At 49.6% G+C, this 20,381-nt stretch overlaps 1 protein-coding gene and 1 long non-coding RNA gene across 3 annotated transcripts in view; one reads left to right on the top strand and one right to left on the bottom strand.

Moving 5' to 3' along the window:
• Nucleotides 1–18,295, top strand: part of LRRC74A (leucine rich repeat containing 74A) — a 26,309-nt gene extending 8,014 nt beyond the window's left edge. The window contains exons 5-13 of one of the 2 annotated variants that reach the window (XM_066388592.1): nt 570–666; nt 3,689–3,738; nt 4,112–4,193; nt 8,689–8,774; nt 9,235–9,429; nt 12,250–12,345; nt 15,145–15,291; nt 17,454–17,561; nt 17,712–18,295. In XM_066388592.1, coding sequence (XP_066244689.1) covers nt 570–666; nt 3,689–3,738; nt 4,112–4,193; nt 8,689–8,774; nt 9,235–9,429; nt 12,250–12,345; nt 15,145–15,291; nt 17,454–17,561; nt 17,712–18,188 — 1,338 coding nt within the window. In that variant the 3' untranslated portion in view covers nt 18,189–18,295. The remainder of the gene's footprint in view (nt 1–569; nt 667–3,688; nt 3,739–4,111; nt 4,194–8,688; nt 8,775–9,234; nt 9,430–12,249; nt 12,346–15,144; nt 15,292–17,453; nt 17,562–17,711) is intronic. The other variant, XM_066388593.1, reaches the window with a different exon arrangement.
• On the bottom strand, nt 14,147–20,381 carry LOC136407935 (uncharacterized). Its single transcript, XR_010752032.1, has 3 exons — nt 20,117–20,381; nt 16,109–16,172; nt 14,147–15,218 (listed from the first exon to the last, which is right to left on the bottom strand). It is a non-coding gene; the product is annotated as an uncharacterized lncRNA (long non-coding RNA).

Below are 20,381 nucleotides of genomic sequence, written 5' to 3'. Positions count from 1 at the left end.
CCCCCCTGGCTGAGATGTACCAAGTCCCGCCCCTGGCTGAGATGTATCAAGTCCCCCCCCTGGCTGAGATGTATCAAGTCCCCCCCCTGGGCTGAGATGTACCAAGTCCCCCCCCTGGCCGGAAAGGACTATGTGCACTTGTCTGCCTGGCATAGCCATGAATCTATGAATGCAATTCACAAGTGATAATTTACTCTAACCTCATTTTTTCAATTGTTCTGTGCCAAACTGGTGGAATATAGGTGACTTGGGTTTTTAAAATGTTACAATGTGCTTATCTAAATAAAGCAGCAGAGCTAAATTGGGGGAAGGGGTCACTGAAGCTACCTTCAGAGGAAAGTGCGTCAGCCCCAGGGCTCCCAGCGAGGCAGGAGCAGAACTGGGGCTCCCATCATTCCTCTCTCCTCTGGACCATGCTCATCCTAACCGCCCTTTGACCCCCCCCCCCGCCCCTCTCCGCACCCTACTCCCTTAGCGCAGGTCTCACATCAAGCCTACCCTGGCTCCATTTGTTACTGAGGGTCCTTGACTGGGATTGGTGCCCACATAACTGTTTTCTTGCCTTTTAGAATGTTTCCGACAATGCTCTTGGTTTGGAGGGGGCCAGAATCATCTCACAGTTTCTCCAGAAAAATTACTCTTCACTCTCGAAACTCCAGTTGTCAGGTGAGCCCATGGGGAGAGGAGGGAGAGAACATTAGGGAGGAAGAGGAGAGAAGATGGTGAAGGGCAGAGAGAATCAGAGTGGAACGGAACTAGGCCAGGCTCTCCTGATTTCAGAGACCAGAACACTGTGTCTACCCCCATGCTAGGGCCTTCCCTACGTCCTGGCCCCCTCTGCACGGCCACACCAACACACCGGCTTCCTGGCTTTCCTGGAAAACCCTCTTCTGATCTGTTATGCAGCATTCCTGCCTCTGCTGCAATGTCTCTTCCCCCAGATACTTTGCGTGGCTCACTCTCGCTTTCTTCAGGTCTCTGCTCAGCCGTCATCTCCTTGGGGGGAATACTCTGTCCACCCTGTAGAAGCAGCTCCTCTCCATTACACTATTCTCTAGCCTGTCTCCCTGCTTGGTTTTCCTTAATTGCATTTCTTACTACCTGACCCTTTATTGTATACCTATTTTTAATTAGTTTATTATCTGTCTCCCAGAATACAAAGAGTCAGTTGAGGATTTTAGTAGCTATAGACCTGCCCATGGGTTTTTGGTTTGAGTTAATACTACCTGCAGGATTCAGGAATCTCTAAGGCAAAAAATTAACACACAAAGTGATCCTATGCTGGTAATTCCCTGAACCCTGCAAGAGAAACAAATATAAAAACATTTTTGGAGGAGCAACCCCTTGGCCCATGCTCTATGCTGCTTGGGATTCCCACAGATAAAGCTTTCTTAAAGATGGGCTTGCAGTCCAAAATTGCAAAACAAAGAAACAAACGCCTTGAGAGTTATCAGATTCAACAAGTGGCAGCATCAGGCTCTCAAGGATTTCAGAAAATATAATGTTCAAATGTGCATTATACATTGAGTGACCCTATAATGCATCCTTTAAATAGCAGAGAAGCACTATTAATTAAGTGAAACTACAAGCAAGCAGATACCTCACACCCAACTATAAACCATATTTAATATGATTAAGGAAACAAAAAATAAATACATATAAAAACACATCACTATTTTTAAAAGCTCTCTCCCCAAACAGAAAGAAGTTCTGTTTCTAGAAGAGAAACAAAAAAATATATATATAATCATTGAAATTAAAGTCTCAATGAATAGATTCAACAGCAAATCAGATATAGGTGAATAGAATTGATGACCTAGAAGACAGATAAAAGGATATTTTATTTATCTTTGTAGTAAAGAAGATAAAGAGATAGAGACTACAAAAAATAAAGAATATAAAAGACTAAATAGACTCAATATAGCTAATAAGAGTTCCAGGAGGAGAAAAGAACTGGTCAACAACAGTAGCTGAACAAATTACAGCTGATGTGCTTCCTGAATTTCTGAATTCTAAAATTTATTTAATTTTTTTTTTTTTTTGTGCTACAACAGCAAGCGAGATGGTATGACTCTCAGAGACAACAATTTTTTAAAAATAATTTTTTTAAGACTTTATTCAATTTTTTTTTCAGAGAGGAGAGAGAGAGAAGGAAAGAGGGAGAGAGAGAGAGGGAGAAGGGGGAGGAGCAGGAAGCATCAATTCCCGTATGTACCTTGACCAGGCAAGCCCAGGGTTTCGAACCAGCGACCTCAGTGATCCAGGTCGACGCTTTATCCCACTGTGCCACCACAGGCCAGGTTAAAATTTATCTAATTTTATACATTGACTAGCTTCTGAAGTCACTGTATTGCACCAGTACCACACACAGCCAAAGAAGTGTTTATATTTTGGTGGATGTATTCATTCACTCATTCATTCATACATTCATTCATTCAGCATTTACTGAGCAGTTGTTATGTGCTAACCATTGTTTAGGTGCTATAAATACAAAGATTATTAAAGGTTCAAAGAAAAAAATTTAGGGATAAGTCCCTGTGTCATTTATTTCCCAGAAATCTTTTAGACTGCTCAGCAGGCAGGGATTGGGGTAAGATAAGGGAGGACTCACCTCAGTTCCACAATTTAAGGGGCACCAAAAGATCATGAACTAAGTAAATAACACCTTGGTGCAATATTTTTAAAAGTCAAAATTGATATAAAAATAACCTACAATGAACAAGAATATCAACGCTTTAAATCAGGGGTAGTCAACCTTTTTATACCTACCGCCCACTTTTGTATCTCTGTTAGTAGTAAAATTTTCTAACTGCCCACTGGTTCCACAGTAATGGTGATTTATAAAGTAGGGAAGTCACTTTACTTTATAAAATTTATAAAGCAGAGTGACAGCAAGTTAAAGCATATAATAATAATTACTTACCAAGTACTTTATGTTGGATTTTCGATGTTTGGCAGAATAAATCTTTATGAAACAACTTACTTTAGTTAAATCTATCATTTTATTATATTAATATATACTTTGGTTGCTCCGCTACTGCCCACCATGAAAGCTGGAACGCCCACTAGTGGGCGGTAGGGACCAGGTTGACTACCACTGCTTTAAATGAGAAACAGGATCTAAAAGGAACAGATCCGTGTGAAATGATGGAGGCTTAGCCAGGCAAGGGCAGTGTCAGAGCCTGCTTTTATTTAAAATTAAAAAAAAAAAAATTGTTCATCATACATTTTTTGCATTGGCTTCGCTTCTTTTTTAATGTTAAGATATTATTTATTCATTGAGATTACTGAGCTTTTCAGCACCCCTTAGATTTTACACACAAAGGTGAGCATCTCACTCATCCCCTTCTGGCCTGTCTCTGCTGCTTTGACTACATTAGCATAATTAATAACGTTACAGACTTTAGGTACTAGGCTAGGGATTGCCAATAATGGACAGGGTCTAGTGTACAGGCTCCTGGAATTCCCTGGACAGTCCCGGCAGAGCAAGAAGGGAACATTAAAGGAGATGGTAAATAATTATCCTTTTCTTCTCCTGTTGCCTTCTGTTTCCATATTTTGGCTTTAAGTATTTGCCACCTTTTCTACCTCTGATTGTTCCAAAGGGAAGGGACTGGCAGCGCTTTGGTCTGGGAGGGTAAGGGAGCCGTAGCCTGGAGGGCATTGCTAATCCCCTCCTTCCTTACAGGGAATAACTTCAAGGACGAAGCCGCAGAGCTGCTCTGCCAGGCCCTGTCGGTAAGAAGCAGGGGTGGTCCAGTCCAGCCCTGTGGGAGATGTCCCTGGAGACCTGAGGGACCTGGGCGTACCTCTGGGTGTAGGGAAAGGAGGCCTCCTGCGTGGGTTAGGGAGCTGGTGAGTGTTCGGACTCTGCCGATCCTGGCAAAAGCCACGGCGAGAGGTAGGGCTGTTTGGATGGCAATAGACTCTCCCAGGTGTCAACAGTTAAACAGAAAAGGAATGAGAAATGGTCCTCAGTGTGAGAGCCCTCGTCCCCTGTAATTTGGAGATATGGGACCCTCTATCACACAGGCCTAAGATACATGAGGCATTTGCAGTCACAGAGAAGACCCACATTACTTCTTTCTCCACTATTTTTTTTTCCCTCTAGGCCAATTACCTAATTAAGGAAATGGATCTCAGTCACAACCATTTCTCTGATAAGGGAGGGGAGGTCCTGGGACAAATGCTAGGTGAGTCCCCACGGAGGGAGGGGCCAGCAAAGGAGAGGGCCTTGGCAAACAATCACTTGTCAGAGCTGCCTCCCCTGTTGTTCTTGCTACTGGGTGTTCTCATTATAAAAGTGACGCAAGCCACACCCGAAATACGTTTTCAACGTGAGAAGTAAAGCTTCAATATGATTAGAAGAGCATATAAGAGAAATCATTGGCTGACCTCAGGGAGGCTAACGATTTTTACACACACAGAGAGTGAGTATAAACTGTAACCCAAATGATTCGTACATTTGACAACATTAGGTTTAAAACCGGGGACGATAAAAGGATAAAAGACATTGTGTGGGGCAATGCCAAATGCCAAGCGACAGTCGGGAGTAGATATTTGCAGCATGTGTATAGTGTAAAAGATTACTGTTCAGAATGTAATGATAAAAGAGCCTGCAGATCAACTAGACAATGAGAAACACTCCCCCCCCCAAAAAAAAATGGTCAAGGCACATGGGCAGTGAAAAAAGAAAGCCAACATCCAAACTCTTTAGTAATTAGAGAAATACCATTAATAACACAACAGAAAGATTCCCCTTTGTCATCTACCAAAGCTGCAATGTCTTAAGTCAGAGGATGTACAGTGCGGTGCACACAAGGAGGAATGGGAGCACTCAGCGGCCGCTGGCTGAAGGCACTTTGGAGAGCAGCCTGACAGCAGGCAGTGAGATTGGAAGTAGTGTATAGATGCGAGGATGCAGCAGTTCACCCCTACGTGTCTCAGAGATGCTCTCTCTGTCACAGACGTCTAAGGAGGTTCATTGCAAACTTGTTATAAAAGAAAAAGATAGAAAGAATTGTTCTAAATGTTCTCCCCCGGCGGGAAAGGAGTAGACAAGGGAAGACAGTCTTCGTGGTGGGGGTGGGGGCTGCTGATGCAGGTGGGGTGGTGAGAGAACGCTTCACGGGGGAGGGGGCTTTCTGTTGGAACCTGAATATGATTGAAGAAACAGCCGAGCTGGGTTCTAGAAGCTCAAGCACGCCAGGCAGAAAACATAGAGCGTGGCGTGTTTGAGGACCAGGAGGCAGGGGGGCTGGAGCAGAGTGGACAGCAGAGGAGTTGGCAGGAGAAGAGGGCGCTGAGGGGGCCTGCAGCCTCTCGTGCCAGTCTCTGTGGGTTTGTACAGGCACGAAGTCTGGGCTGTATTCTACACGTGATAGAAGCTGTTGAAGGGTGTGAGAGTGGGGAACGACGTGGTTTGATTTGTATGGTTTCAGAATTTCTTTATGAAGAATGCAACTGAGGAGAACAAAAATGGAAGGAGGCAGGCCAATTAGGAGGCTTGTGTGGTTGTCAGAGCAAGGCAGGATAAGAGCTAGGGCTCAGGGGGCAGGTGGTGAGGGAGCAAGTGGAGGGACTCAGAGTATACTCTGGAGGTAAAGCCAAAAGGACTTGTTGACATGAAAAATGTGGGAAAGAGAAAGAGACTTGTGGGGGTTATTTTGTTTTAGATACTGGTCGGATGGTGGTGTCATTTACTTAGATGGAGAAAACTCAGGAAGTCACAGGTATATAGGGGCAGGAGTTAGGAGCCAAGATTTCCATTGGGGCCATGATGCCATCTGACACGTACATGGAGATGTCAGTTTGCTATATGAGTTTAAAGCTTGGTCAGATCTGGACAAATACATTTGGGAGCCAAAGGCGTATAGATATAGATATATTAAAAACATTGGAAAGGTGAAACTGTCGAGGCAAGGAGCATAGATGGAGTTGATCAGGTGGTTATTACGCTGATTCCTGGGCCGCCCCAATATTTTTAGGTGTCTCAGAGGGGGAAGAATGAGCCTGGGAAGGAGTGATCAGTCCCATAGGAGGGAAAGTGAGGCATGAAAGGGGCACACGAGGGAGTATTTCAAGGAGAAAGTGGTTAGCTGTGTCTAGCGTTGTTTAGACGCCAAATCAGATGAGTCCGGAAATGTGACCACGGGACTTGATAACCTGGAGCTAATTGGCGACCTTGGCAAGCGCTGTGTTAGTGAAGGGCGTGTGTATGGACCCCGACTGGGGAGGGTCGCGCGGACTGAGTTGAAAACGGGAGGCAGAGAAGAGGAAACAGCAACACAGGCAACCCAGAAGCTCTGCTGAGACAGAGAGACGGCAACAGGGAGGACAGGAAGGTCGTTAAAGACGGAAATTGCTGAGAGAGAAAAAGAGGAAGAAACTGATGATGCAGAAGGAGGAGATACTCGGAGGAGCAAAGACTTTGAAAAGGCGGGAAACAATGGCATCTGGAACAAAAATGGAGGGGTCGCCTCAGAGAGCAGCAGGGACCTTGCATTCACTGTAAGAGGCAGGAGGCCACGAGTGGGGGGGTGCGGGGAGGCAGGTAGACGCGGGGAGGGTGAAGCTCGCCCATCTCGCTGCTGCCCCAAGTACGAGGCAAGATCTCCAGCTGAGGGTGGGGCGCCGGCCGACAGGCGCAAGCAGAGCAGAGAAGGTACCAGAGAACCTTGAGGAGGCGAAGAGCAGAGTGTAAAAGAATTGTTGGGCAGTCGGAGTCTCTATTCAAAAACTTATTTTCAAACATTTTTAAGCTTTTAACTTTTAAAAACATAAAATTAAAGTGAGACAACATTCCGTTTTCAAGGGTAATCATCCTACTGCATATACAGCTTTTAAAATAATTGTTATTAAAGCTACCCGATATGAAGGGATTACCATGTGGCAAGCCTTGTGCTGAGTCCTCAGGACAACCCATGCACAGGTCACTACAGGAGCTCCATTTTACCAGGGAGGAAGCTGAAGGCCGGGAAGGGTAATCTGCTGCCCAAGGTCACACAGCAAGAGAGTGGTGAAAACAGAATTCAAGGTGAAATTTTGTGGCCATTTAAGAGATGCAGGCGCCTGACCTGTGGTGGCGCAGTGGATAAAGCATCAACCTGGAATGCTGAAGTGCCAGTGAAAAACCCCTGGCTTGCCTGGGCAAGGCACATATGAGAGTTGATGCTTCCTGCTCCTCCCCTACCTTCTCTCTCTCTTTCTCCTCTCTAAAATTAATAATAATAATAATAAGAGAAATGGAGGCATGCAAGGTATAAATAAGTGAGGGACTTGATAAAGAAGAGGAAATAAAGGTAAAAAAAGAATGAGAGAGAGAGGAGAGAGTCTGTTCTCAAATACTATACGGTGTCGTGTACTTGACTGAAAATGCACTCAAGGTTGACATGAGACAGAGCCATGATCAGTACACAGTACGCTGTCTATTTAGAAAATAAAATGAAAAGCAAGATAGGACAAGGCGTCCTCCTGAGCCCGGGCCTGAAGGCAACGCCTTCCGTTCAGTAAGACATCAACAGTGCCCCAGCGTCCGCTTCAGCAGTGTCCTCGGCATAGCAGTGCGTAACAGTGACCACGGGTTTAAGTGGGATGTTTCCCCAACCCCACGTAGCATGGAAGCAAGAGCATCTTTAAGTTTTTTAAAAAAAAAAAGTGCAATTTCTTTTTTTTTATTATTATTTTTTTTTTTTCTATTTTTCTGAAGCTGGAAACGGGGAGAGACAGTCAGACTCCCGCATGCACCCGACCGGGATCCACCCGGCCCGCCCACCAGGGGCAACGCTCTGCCCACCAGGGGGCGATGCTCTGCCCCTCCAGGGCGTCGCTCTGCCGCGACCAGAGCCACTCTAGCGCCTGGGGCAGAGGCCAAGGAGCCATCCCCAGCGCCCGGGCCATCTTTGCTCCAATGGAGCCTTGGCTGCGGGAGGGGAAGAGAGAGACAGAGAGGAAGGAGGGGGGGTGGAGAAGCAAATGGGCGCTTCTCCTGTGTGGCCGGGAATCGAACCCGGGTCCCCCACACGCCAGGCCGATGCTCTACCGCTGAGCCAACTGGCCAGGGCCAAAAAGTGCAATTTCTATGCACACCTGGCTTCTGGACAAGCCTGCTTGCTGCCTGACTCCTTGTCTCCATGTCAACCATGTCAACAACATCACGTGATGTTGTTGCGCGTCACAACCTCCCTGTGTAAATAAACACAGCCCGTTTTCCAGCCCATCTCCATCTACTTTAAGGGTTGCATCGTATTCCACCAGGTGGATTCTATGATCCACGTTACCCATCTGTGAGTCCCAAGCTTTCCTTCTAGAAGTGATGCCACGGCAAACATCTACAAGCACAGAGTGCTTCCCGCACCGTCTCCTTAGGAAGAGTCTCAGAGGCGTGATGCTGTGTGATAGGGTACACACGTTTTCATAGGACAGCATTTGTGACCAGATGATACTCGCCAAACAGATCATATTGCTTTGCTCGCCACCGGGAATATATGAGTATGCCTGCTTTACTTCATCGTTGTCAGCGCTGGAAAATCATCTTACGACTCTGTATTTAAATGAGTAACTGAAAAATGTTTTACTTTTCATGAGCATTGAGTGATCCTCATCCCCAGTGGCATGGGTATCTGCCAACCCTGAGAGTGGGTTCTCCGGGACGCAGGGGATGCTAAGTTAACCCCCCTTCTCCTCCAGCCCTCAATGTAGGGCTCCTGTCGCTGGATCTGAGCTGGAATAACTTCCGCTCACAGGCAGCTGTGGCCTTGTGCACCGGCCTCCGGGTAAGGCGCTCCCTGGGAGTGGTGCGTTGAGCCCTGGGGAGGGGATGCAGCGGAGGCCCCCGCCCGGCCATCTTGAACTTCTTCCTCATGGTCACCATTGGTGTGGGTATACAGAGCTCTCATCACGTGCTCTCCAAATTGGTCGCCTCTCTCCCACAGTTCCTGGATGCACGTTATTCTTTAGCATAAATTCTATTTAGGAAAATTCACCCTGCTAGGGCCTATGTGGCATTTGGGGGGGGGGGGTACTTCAAGAGAGCAGTTTAATTATGGAGAAAGGAATGACCAGAACCCCAAGGGAATGAGTCTCAAGAATACCTGAGACTCTCAGCCCATCTGGGAGGGGTCTGGCGAGCTCTGGCAGCGATCTCTCCCCTGGAGACCCCTGAGCTCCCGGTCTGGGTGCCAGCAAGGGTAGAATGCAGCCGCGGTGCTGTGCTCCTCTCCCCTCTCCCTGGAGGCCAACGTGACCCTGAGGAAACTGGATGTCTCCATGAATGGCTTCGGGAACGAGGGCGCTGCGGCCCTGGCGGAGGTCCTCAGACTCAACAGCTTCCTGGCCTACCTCGACGTCAGCAGCAATGACATCAGCAACGACGGGGTCTCCAAAATCAGCAAAGGACTCGAGTTCAACGAGAGCCTCAAAGTTCTGAAGGTACAGTCTCTGCCTAGCTAGGGATGGGCCACTCTGGGTGTGCATCTGTGTGTGTGCACGTGTCCACGCGTGCATCCATGTACGTATTTGGGCATCGTGTGTGTATGTGTGTGTCCACGTATGTTGGGATGAGGGCAGCGGGGTGATGGGACTGGATATTGCTGAAGACAATCGCTGGGAACATTGGCCTCGTGTGTCACATGTGCGTCCCTTCCCGGCAGTCGTCTGCTGCAAACCCGGGGTCACCCTCCGCTCTGCCCTGGTGCACGCACAGTAGTCATCTCCTAACTGGTCTTCCTTCCTCCCATGTGGGTCTCCTTCAGGTTCTTGTGCTTAAATCTGACTTCCACCCCCATCTACCCTCCTCCAGCTTAGACCCGACCATGGCCTTCTGCTGCTCAAATCCTGTTCTCTCAGCCCTGTGTGCCTCTCTGGCCTCAGTTTACCCCATGCCCCCACCCGAGTCCTCGGGGTCTCCTTTCACCTCCTTGGTCCTGCTGGGCCCCACTCACACCGTCCTGAGCCTGCAGCGCTCTCTCCCTGCTGAGGGCCTCCACGTGCCGTCATCGCCACCTGCCTCAGAGCACAGCTGGGGCAGCAGTTCCTCAGGGACCCTGCAGGAGCCCCAGCACCCTGTTTGGCCCTCCACGCAGAGCTCACCAGAGTTTCTCTTTATCCTGTCACGTGAATGACCGCCTGCCTTTGACCAGGGTGAGAGCTCCAGGAGAACAAAGACTGTGTGTGTGGCACTGCCCATTATTATACCCCTAGCATCGTGCTGGGCATTCAGTCGGTGCCCAGTGAATATTTACTACATGAATGAGTGAGCACATATTTCATTTTAAGTTAATTTGCCTGTAGGTGCAAATGTATACCATAGGAGCCTCGGGGAAGCCAGAAAACAGACGAGAGACGAGGCTCCCCTTCTGAGCTCCTACTATGAGCCAGGTCCCCTAGCAGGGGCTGTGCCTCCTTACTCACAGCCCGACCCTGCGAAGTGGGCTCCATTAGCTCCACTTGTCTGGCAAGAAGGCTGAGCTATGTGGCCTGTTCAGGCCACGCTGCCAACAGGAGGTGGAGAGATGTCAGCTCCTCCTGGCTTTTCCACTGCAACGCTGATTCCCGCCAGATGCGGGGTGTAGAGGGGGTGGGGGGGGCGCACAGAGGTGAGGGCGCCGGTGGAAGAGGAATGGCAGTCACCGGTCAGTGAGGACGAGCTGCTGTCTGAGAAGACCACCACCTCAGAGCAGCTGAGGTGACAAGAGGAAGTCGGATTCTGACCAGCGGAGGGAACACGGTGACTGGACACCCGACCAGACCAGACAGCCCTCTGGTGACTAGGAGAGCTGAGACGCGGGCCCAGCTGGAGCAGGGCCACGGCTAGTTAACTCAGAGAAGAGAGACTGACCCAGCCTGCAGGTGACTCAGCCTCAGTGGCCGACGAGGCCAAGGGAAGCTCAGAGAAGCTGAACTGGGAAAGACTAAATGTTGCCTCGGCAGAATGTCAGCAAAGGTCTTTCCTGGTTAGTAGGTTATAGGGGGATTGAACAATTTTTTTCTACTTCCTTTAAGTTATTTTGTTCTACAGTGACCATGTATAATAAATACCTTTTAATTTTTTTAATGTTTTAAAAGTGAGAAACAGCTTAAATTATAACAGTAAGGTCATAGGCGGAGGCCACATCAACTCTGCCACCAGAATTGTTTCTCTCCACAGCAAGCCCAACCCTCCTTTCCCCAATCTTGGGAGAATAATTCCCCTGGGAAGTGAGTCAAGCAAAGAACTGTGGGTGCTGAGCCCTCTGAGGGCAGGGCTCACGTCTGTCTTTTCTCATTGAAATGCCTCGGAGCCTGGGAAACAGCGGACACATAGTAGATGCTCAATGAAAGCTTCGGCCTGCCTCATTGTGAAACCACCCAGCTGGATGCCTTCAATAACAACAACATTCACTGGCTGCTTACCAAGCACTCTTTTGAATGCTTTGCTAGAACTGCTTTATCGCATCCTCAGAGCAGGCACACAGTGGTCGTGGAATTAACACAAAGCCAGAAAGCTAGTAAGCAGAGCCACTGGTCTCCAAGTTCCCAGCTGTTAGCCTCTGTACCACACCCGAGTGGCTCCCAGCACTGTTGGGATAATGCCCTGAGCACTTAGCTAAGCCCACAAAGCCCCGTGTGATCCGGCCAGCTCTGTGGCCCCGTTCTCTCCACTCCTGGGCACAAGGCATTCGCTCTTGCCCAAGCACCTCTGCTCCTGGGCACTTGCTCACCCTGGTCTTCTTTGCTGCGTCTTATTTTCTCCTCTGGTTCTGTCCCCACCCTTCTTCATACTCACTAATCCCCATTCATTCTGCAAGGCTTTGCTCAAGTGTCCCCTCCTCTGTGCTAGAGGCCCCTTTTCTTGCTCCTGTGATATAAGTGTGTCTCTGTCACTGTCATCATCGCACTACTGAGGCCATTTACTTATTTGCCTGAGTCCATCTCTAGAGCATAAACTACCTGAGGCCAGAGACCTTCTCACGTCTGCCTGTGCTTCCCTGAGCACTTAATCCAGCAACCTGCACATGGCAGGCCTCCAACAAATGTTTGTTGGATGGATGAAGTGATGGAGTGATGGAGGGAGGGAGGGAAGGATGAACAGTAAGATGTACAGGCAGATGGATGATTGGATAAACAGATGGACAGGGAGACAAATGCTTTATAGGAAAGTCTGGGTAGAAAACAGATTGTGATTTGATGGGAAGAAATGGAAGCCATGCTCTGAACCAGCCACTCCTGCCCCCACCTCAGCCTCCTCCTATGTCTCCCTTCTTCCCACAGCTTTTCCGAAACCCTATGAGCATGGATGGGGCTATGTTACTTATCCTGTCCATCAAGAAGAACCCCAAATCCAAGATGGAAAACCTTGACATTTCCGTAAGTAACCCCAGTGGTAGCTGCTCACGCCTGTTACCATGGCCACACGGTGTCAGCGCCATCCCTCACAGGCGTTCACACAAATGCACCATGAAAAGGGCGCTCCTTGGGGAGGTCAACTCTGCCCCCTCCAGGGGTCCTTTCAATAGAAGTAGCCATTCAATCAACGGCATCGAGGTGTGCAATCACCGACCAGATCCTGGGAACCCAGGGCCCGCGCACCTGAGAGCAGACGCAGGAAGTGCCTGGAAAGAGGCAGGAAGACCCCCGGACAGCACTGGCTGCGTCAGCTCTGCCGATGGGTGGCCTGAGTCCCAGGACGGATCTAGCATCACTATCTGAGTAGTAAAGCATGGACAAACGTGTGTTTTCATTTCGTAACTCAGCCCTGCTCTACCCAGAGCAGTATTTGACAGTTAAAAAAAAAATCTCTTGATGGATGAGAGAAGCCTGAGGAAGTGACTCCATTCTACCAGGCACTCTTGCCTGAATCAGCTGATAATAACTGTATCTATGCTGTTGATTATTTTATACTCCTTTTCTTCTCAAAGTGATTTTATATGTGCCAGCTGATTTGATCCTGCTCTTAGAGGTAGTCCCAGAGCTGCTGTAGCAAAGTACCATGAATTGGGTGGGTTAAACAATAGAATTTTATTGTTTCACGGTTCTGGAAGCTAGAAGTCCAAGATCAAGGTGTTGGCAAGGTCGGTTCCCTCTGAGGGTGATGAGGGCGAATCTGCCCTCTGCCTTTCTCCTAGTGTCTGCTGGCTTTCTTCAGCTAGTCAGTGCCTCACCCCCGTCTCTGCCTTCATACCCACCTGGCATTCTCCCTGGGTGCTTGTCTGTCTCTGTATCCAAACATCTCCTCTTTATAAGGACACCAGTCATGTCAGAGCAGGCTCACCCCAATGACCTCATCTTAAATCAACGACCTTATTTCCAAATAAGGTCGCATTCACAGGTACTAGGGTTAGCAGTTCAACATCTCTTTTTGGTGGGGACACATTTCAACCCATAACAAGAATTTTTCCTCATTTTCCCATTTTATATATAATGAAAGTACAACAGAGAGGTTAGGTCACTTGCCCAGGAGCACACAACAAGGAGTAAACCCAGGGCTTCTGCTTCCTACTCTATAGAGTTCTTAGAGAAGGTATGGTGGTACATTTTCTTTTCTTTTTTTTTTTTCATTTTTCTGAAGCTGGAAACAGGGAGAGACAGTCAGACAGACTCCCGCATGCGCCCGACCGGGATCCACCCGGCACGCCCACCATGGGGCGACGTTCTGCCCACCAGGGGGCGATGCTCTGCCCACCAGGGGGCGATGCTCTGCCCTTCCTGGGCGTCGCCATGTTGCGACCAGAGCCACTCTAGCGCCTGAGGCAGAGGCCAAGGAGCCATCCCCAGCGCCCGGGCCATCTTTGCTCCAATGGAGCCTTGGCTGCGGGAGGGGAAGAGAGAAACAGAGAGGAAAGCGCGGCGGAGGGGTGGAGAAGCAAATGGGCGCTTCTCCTGTGTGCCCTGGCCGGGAATCGAACCCGAGTCCTCCGCACGCTAGGCCGACGCTCTACCGCTGAGCCAACCGGCCAGGGCTGTACATTTTCTTAATACCACACAAATATGAGGTTTTGCTAAGATCTGAATGTCTTGCAATTATATCAGTGATGCTGTTTTGAATATTTCAATCCAAGCTTCTTAGAACTGAATGATAAGTAAGTTTTCAACTTAATGTTTGCCACGAGTTATAAAACATTATCAACACAAACCTACTATCTTTTCACCGTGTTCCCTCACCCTTTGCTCCCTGTCCCAGCCCGGCTCCTTGTGCTCTGGAGTCCCTCTCCTCAGAGGCCTTCTCCCACCCTCACCCCCCAGCTCTGACCTCGCAGCCCACACGGCATCTTAGCTCCCACCCCGCCCTGCCTCTGAGTCTCAGCTACAGGCCCAGACTGTGAGATATTCGGTGTCCCCTCCCACGGAGCCGGCTGGAAGGTATGGACCCAGGTACTGCCCTGCGGTGTCTAAGGGAATGCTGGAAATGATGCTGCTCAGGCCCGGATGGCATATAAACCCACGAGTCGGAATCACACTGCCACTTAACAAGCCTCCCAGAACCAATGAGTCTGAGCTGCCATAACGCTAAGTGGTGTTGGAATGCCTTCGTTGGAGATGCTTCTAGAACTTTCTCTAGACTATCTACAAAGGGAAGAGGGTAAGTCATCAGCCCTGAAGCCTGGGTTTAATTCTTTGAAAGGCAAAAGCTACTCAGAACCACACCTGAGGAACGAAGCAGGTTGATCGAACCCGTGGAGGCCAGGTTTGATGGAATGCTATTTCACGGAACACGCTCTCTCCTGCGGCCTGTGACCCAGGTCCGAGGGCTCTTCCGTAAGGGAGTTAGTTCCCAGTGCGTTCTGAGCCGTGCCCAGATGGTTGAAATGAGGGGTCCTCTTCCAAAGCACCTGCTCTGAAGACCAAAACTGGTGTAGAAATGGACATTTCACGGCATTGGTTTCGGGACCAGTCTCGCAACCCCATCGCTGGGTCTCATCTGTCACACAGACACTTATGCTTGCCACCAGAGAGTGGAGCCGAGATGACAGTATGTGACGAGCCCCCAGCATGCAAACAGAACAGCTGATCAATTACCCTTACAAGCCAAACCTCCGCCTAGGAGCAGCACTGCAGAACAACCTGGGAAAGACGAGACCCTCTGACTTTGGCTCGAGTGGTGTGGGCAGGGGGGTGGCACAGAGGTGGTGCCCTGCCCAGGACAGGTCTCTTCTCTCCCGGCCTCAGAATGTCCTGGTGTCTGAGCAGTTCATGAAGACGTTAGACGGGGTGTATGCTGTCCACCCACAGCTGGACGTGATCTACAAGGCAATACAAGGTCTCTCTGTCAAGAAAAACGTCTTCCAGTGGACGAACCCCATGAAACTGATCCAGGTAAGCCCCTGATTTTCTCTCGCACCGCTCAGGGACCCCTGGACAAAGCTGTCCTTTGACTCTAATCAGCAACCCAGAGTCTCCCCTCCCCCAAAGTGTCTGCACAATCCTTTCCGACAAGGAATATCTCACACATGGACTATTCCCCATGGTTTGGGGATCCCTCAGCAGGAGGGTGTGGGAAGGGCTTGGATCAGGATGGTTTCTGTCAATCAGGCTCCTCCCCTTGCTGTTGAAGGGCCAAAGGCAAGTCACTGAAGCTTTCTGTGCCTCAGTCTCTTCACCTGTAAAATGGGTATTAAAATGTACACATCCTAGCAGGGCTGCTGCGAAGATTAAATTCTATAATAGACATGAAATGCTTAGAGCCATGTCTGGCATGTAAGCAGGCTCTTTCCAATAGCGGGTGAGGATGCTGAGATGCCCCTGTGGTCAGCACAGCTATTGGGTGGCTTCAGCTAAAGAGGGACCCTCGAGTCCTTTCTATCTAGTGGTAACCTGGCTTGAGCCTTAGGTTGTCTCTGGGAATCACAGGAGGCAGATGGAACAGTGAAAAATATCGGGAGGCCATTAGAGCTACTAAGGGATATTAGAGCATCTCTGGTCTAACCACCTCAGAGTAGCAGCCAGCCCCAAGCCCGGTGTTTCCACTGCTGGCAGTCACCCCAAAGTTCTAGAAGGCAAAGGGGTATCTAGTATCTTTATATTGATACTTTATAAATGCTTGACCTCGGGTGGAACCAAGGGGAAACCTGATCTGCAAGGGAAGCAGGAAGGGAGTTCCTCCCCAGGACACAGGGGAGCACAGAGAACCAACCTGCTAGTCGAGACCAAACCACACGTGCAATGCAAAGCAGTCCCTCTCCTCGGGAGCCAACAATCTGGTTTGGAAAACGGGATGGAATTAGAGGTCATGTAGGATTGGGCGAAAGAAAAGCATACCTTCTGGCAGAGATGTGGTTAGGGAAGGGCCTGGAAGATCAAGAAGGATTCGGGTGAGCAAAGATACTGAAAAAGGACCCCAAAAGAATATGTTAACAATATTGGCAAGGTTTTCACAATGTGTTCGTACAGTACATTTCATAAAACAGTATGCACAATAGAAAAATGATGGGTAGATGAGAGATAGATAGATAGATGGATAGATATGGAAATCCAGGGTTCGATTCCCGGCCAGGGCACACAGGAGAAGCACCCATCTGCTTCTCCACCCCTCTCCCTCTCCTTCCTCTCTGTCTCTCTCTTCCCCTCCCGCAGCCGAGGCTCCATTGGAGCAAAGTTGGCCCGGGCGCTGGGGATGGCTCCTTGGCCTCTGCCCCAGGCACTGGAGTGGCTTTGGTCGTGACAGAGGGACGCCCTGGATGGGAAGAGTGTCGCCCCCTGGTGGGCGTGCTGGGTGGATCCCGGTTGGGCGCATGCGGGAGTCTGTCTGACTGCCTCCCCGTTTTCAGCTTCAGAGAAATAAAAAAAAAAAAGATAGATAGATAGATAGATAGATAGATAGATAAACAGATAGATAGATAGATAGATAGATAGATAGATAGATAGATAGATAAACAGATAGATAGAAAGATACACATCAAGATGTTACCTGTGGACGGTGGGATTGGATTTATAGGTTTTCATTTCCTTCTTTCCACTAATTAAAAATTAACTTACAATGTGAGTAACATTTTTGAAATGAAAACAATAAAATATTATTTTTAAAGTACTCTAACGCAGTACATCTCCATACAAGCGTTTGTGTGAAATGATGAGAGTTAAAGGAATTCTGAGAGCCAGTCCCACCCAGCACACAACATGGCTGTGGTTTGGTCTTCTGGACTTTGAGCTAACAACAGCCCGCCCACCATCCACGGTGCACCATCTGTACTGGCCTTAGTAGAAGCAATTTCAAAACTAAATAATACATGTAGATACGATCACTGACCTAGTCCCTCGATGCATGGGGCCTTCACAGCATCAGTCTGTACAGGACTCTTGATCTTGAGTGACTCTAATAGCGGGGAGACTCAAGCTGCTGGATCTGCCTAGTCACACTGTCCCTCAGCCCGCTAGGTCTGGGGCTGGGCCTCCCTGTGCTGGGCGGGGGCAGGGTGGGAGGAGAGTCGATATAGATGTTGTAAGGTCAAGCGTTTGCTCCTGGTGTCTCCTGCTCTCAGAGCTATGCAGACCAGCATAACACCACGGTCTTGGACTTCTTCAAGAGCTTGACCCCTACAGGAATGATGAAGATGCCCGTGGACGAGTTCTGGAAAGCCATGGTACAGGTGTGCTGATCCCTAGGGGCCGTGTGCCGTGTGTGTCTGCATGTGTACGTGTGTGAGCATGTGTGAGCGTGTATGTGTGCACATGTGGTGGCCTGGAGAGCAGGTAAGCTGAGAGCACCATTAACCTCATGTGTTCCGTCCACCCTTCAGCAGAACAAGGTCGCCCTAAGCCGGTTCCAGCTCAGGGAGCTGATCAAGCGGCTAGATGACAAGACGGGCATGGTGAACTTCAGGTCAGCACGGGCCCAGCGGCCGGTCCCCATCCAGCTTCTGTCCCGGGCGGGCCCTTGGGTCTCTACAAGACACGCTGGCTGGGCTGGCCTGAGTGCCAAGGAACACCCTGTCTCCATTTTATTAGGTCCGACTTCCCCTGCATGCGAGCTGCCTTTGCCCCACCGCAGGGCTGGCCCCACTGTTCACCCTCCTTCCCATCTTCCGTTGGCTCCCTCAGCCGAGCTTCAGCCTCAACCTCGTGCTGCTGGCTGGGCCAGGTTCTGGGGACACAGTGCTCACAGCAGGTGGAGCAAATGGTTAGCCCCTGGCATGGTGAAACGGATACTGGGGCACATTACTGGTACCACGGTAGCCCGAAGAGGAGGTATCATTCAGACAGGGGTTGTCACTTAGACACAGAGGAGAGGTCAGAGAGACTGAAGTGTGTGCTGGGCACGGTGCGCCGGGGAACCGCGGTTCACTCCGCTCCGCTGCAGCTCAGGGAGTGACGCGGCTTGTGACTCGGGCTGAAATCTCTGAAGAGATAGGAAACGACTGTGCTAACAGTAATAACGATAACCAACACCTGTGAGTCTTGACCACCTGCTAAGTGCTCTGCCAGTCACCAGCCAGGCACAGGTGCCCGCATTCTCACGGCGCCCGGTGGTGGTGCTGTTATCACCCCCGTGCTGTGAACGGTGAAGCCGAGCTTAGAGGAGGAACGCGCAGGGCTACGTGCTCACAGAAGGGGCAGCAGCGGCCCCAGAACCTGCCCCACCATGCTGGACATCCTCGCCGCGGCCGCAGGGAGGGGCAGAGTGACCCACCTGCAAACCCTGCTCTTAGTAAGGGTGTGGCCATTCGCAGGGTTCTCAGTCTCCAAGCCTTTAGAACGGGGTGATAACCACAGCACCCAAGAGGGTTTTGTAAGGATCAAGTGGGGACAGTGCACGTAAGGAGCTGTCATCCAGCAGGGGACCCCTCGAGGATGGCTCAGACTTGTACACCATCCCCCCAGCACCCGGGCCTCTGTCCTGAACCTCCTACCTGCCCTCCCCAAAGTGGGGCCTTCTGTGCCTTGGCATGCTGGTGGAGAGGGCCCGTGGCAGGGATCAGAGAGCAGGTTCCAGGGCCAGCAAGCCCTCCAGCTTTGTGAGTGAGGTCACATGGCCGTCAACAGGCAGTACTGGGGTCTGGGTCCCTGAGTCTCAAGAACTGATTGGGGGGGTTCTTGTGAGCACGTCACATTGCCCCCGAGATCGCACCTGAAGCTCAATTCACTCTGACTGAAGAGCAGAGTTGTGGTTTTCATTGTTGCATGAATGTTTGACTTGCATTTGTTGTTACAAATCATATACAAATTCTAAATCCACAGAAGTATAGCAAGGAGAAAATGCAGGTCCTCTTTTATCCCACAGCCCCCCCAGAGTTCACTCTGCCTCCCAGACTGCCCTCATGGGCTATTTTAGGTGCATATACTTCCCACATACTTGCAATCGTGTGTGTGTGTGTGTGTGTGTGTGTGTGTGTGTGTGTGTGTGTGTTTGTGATATAATAGTTAAAAACAAGGGTTCCGGGGCCAAACCACCTGAGTTCCAATCCCAGCTCCACTTCTACGGAACCGTGGGCAAGTTGCCCAATCACCCTGTGCCTCAGTTTCCCCATCTGTGTTATGGGACTAATAATAGCACCCATGGCATAGGAGTTTTTGAGGATTAAAATAATTTAATCAATGCTTATAAAAGCATTTAGAACATTACCTGGCAAAGTGGTAGTCTGAGAGGACTCATGCATTTTATCGTATGTTATATTACACGTGCACGCGCACACACACACATGCACACGCTTTCTTATTTATCATAATAGAAGCATACTGTCACATTCCTCTGAACTCGCTCTGCCTTACAGTATGTCTTGTGACCTTTCGGTGCTAGTACATTTAGAACCATCTCAGGGTTTTTTCTTAGCTGCCACATGGTATTTCATGGAAGTCTTGTATTTTAATCTCATTTTTATGGACTTTTATTTTCTATGTTTTGCTCCTACAAATAAGACTGTCATCGACATCCTTGTGTCTACATGCATGTTTCCCCAACATGGGCTTGGTGGGGCAGACCAGAGTGATCGCTGGCCAAACGCTGTGCACATTCTAAACTTCAATCTACTGCCAAACCCTTGCCAACAATGTAAAGCGGCCCTCTACTCCTTCCCCGTTCCGACACCAAACGCTCTGCCAAGCTGAGACGTGGGTTTACAAACGGTCTCGCTTGGAGTTGAGCCTGTCTAATCATTCTCCTCCATCAGCTATGAGGCTGCATTGGCACTCAACATTATCCCCTTACCTTTCAAACCAGTCTCTTGTAAATGGCGAAGCCATAGCAACAAATCTGGCCAGGAAAGAAGTTTCTGCGACAGAGACATCCTAGCGAGTCGGATGGTGGCAAGGAGGAAGTGGAGAGCTGGCATGAACTTCAGTGGACAAACACCAAGGCCAGTGAGGGAGCCAATAAAGTCTGGCTTGGTCTCTGCGTCCCTGGAATGCTGGTGGGGTGCCCTTTGCCAGAGGAGCGCCCTCTGGTTTTAGGAGCCACCAGGGAGCGCATCCTC

Source organism: Saccopteryx leptura, chromosome 6 (genome assembly GCF_036850995.1).
Source record: "Saccopteryx leptura isolate mSacLep1 chromosome 6, mSacLep1_pri_phased_curated, whole genome shotgun sequence".
Classification (NCBI taxonomy): domain Eukaryota; kingdom Metazoa; phylum Chordata; class Mammalia; order Chiroptera; family Emballonuridae; genus Saccopteryx; species Saccopteryx leptura.
This window is presented reverse-complemented; position numbering and strand designations above follow the sequence as displayed.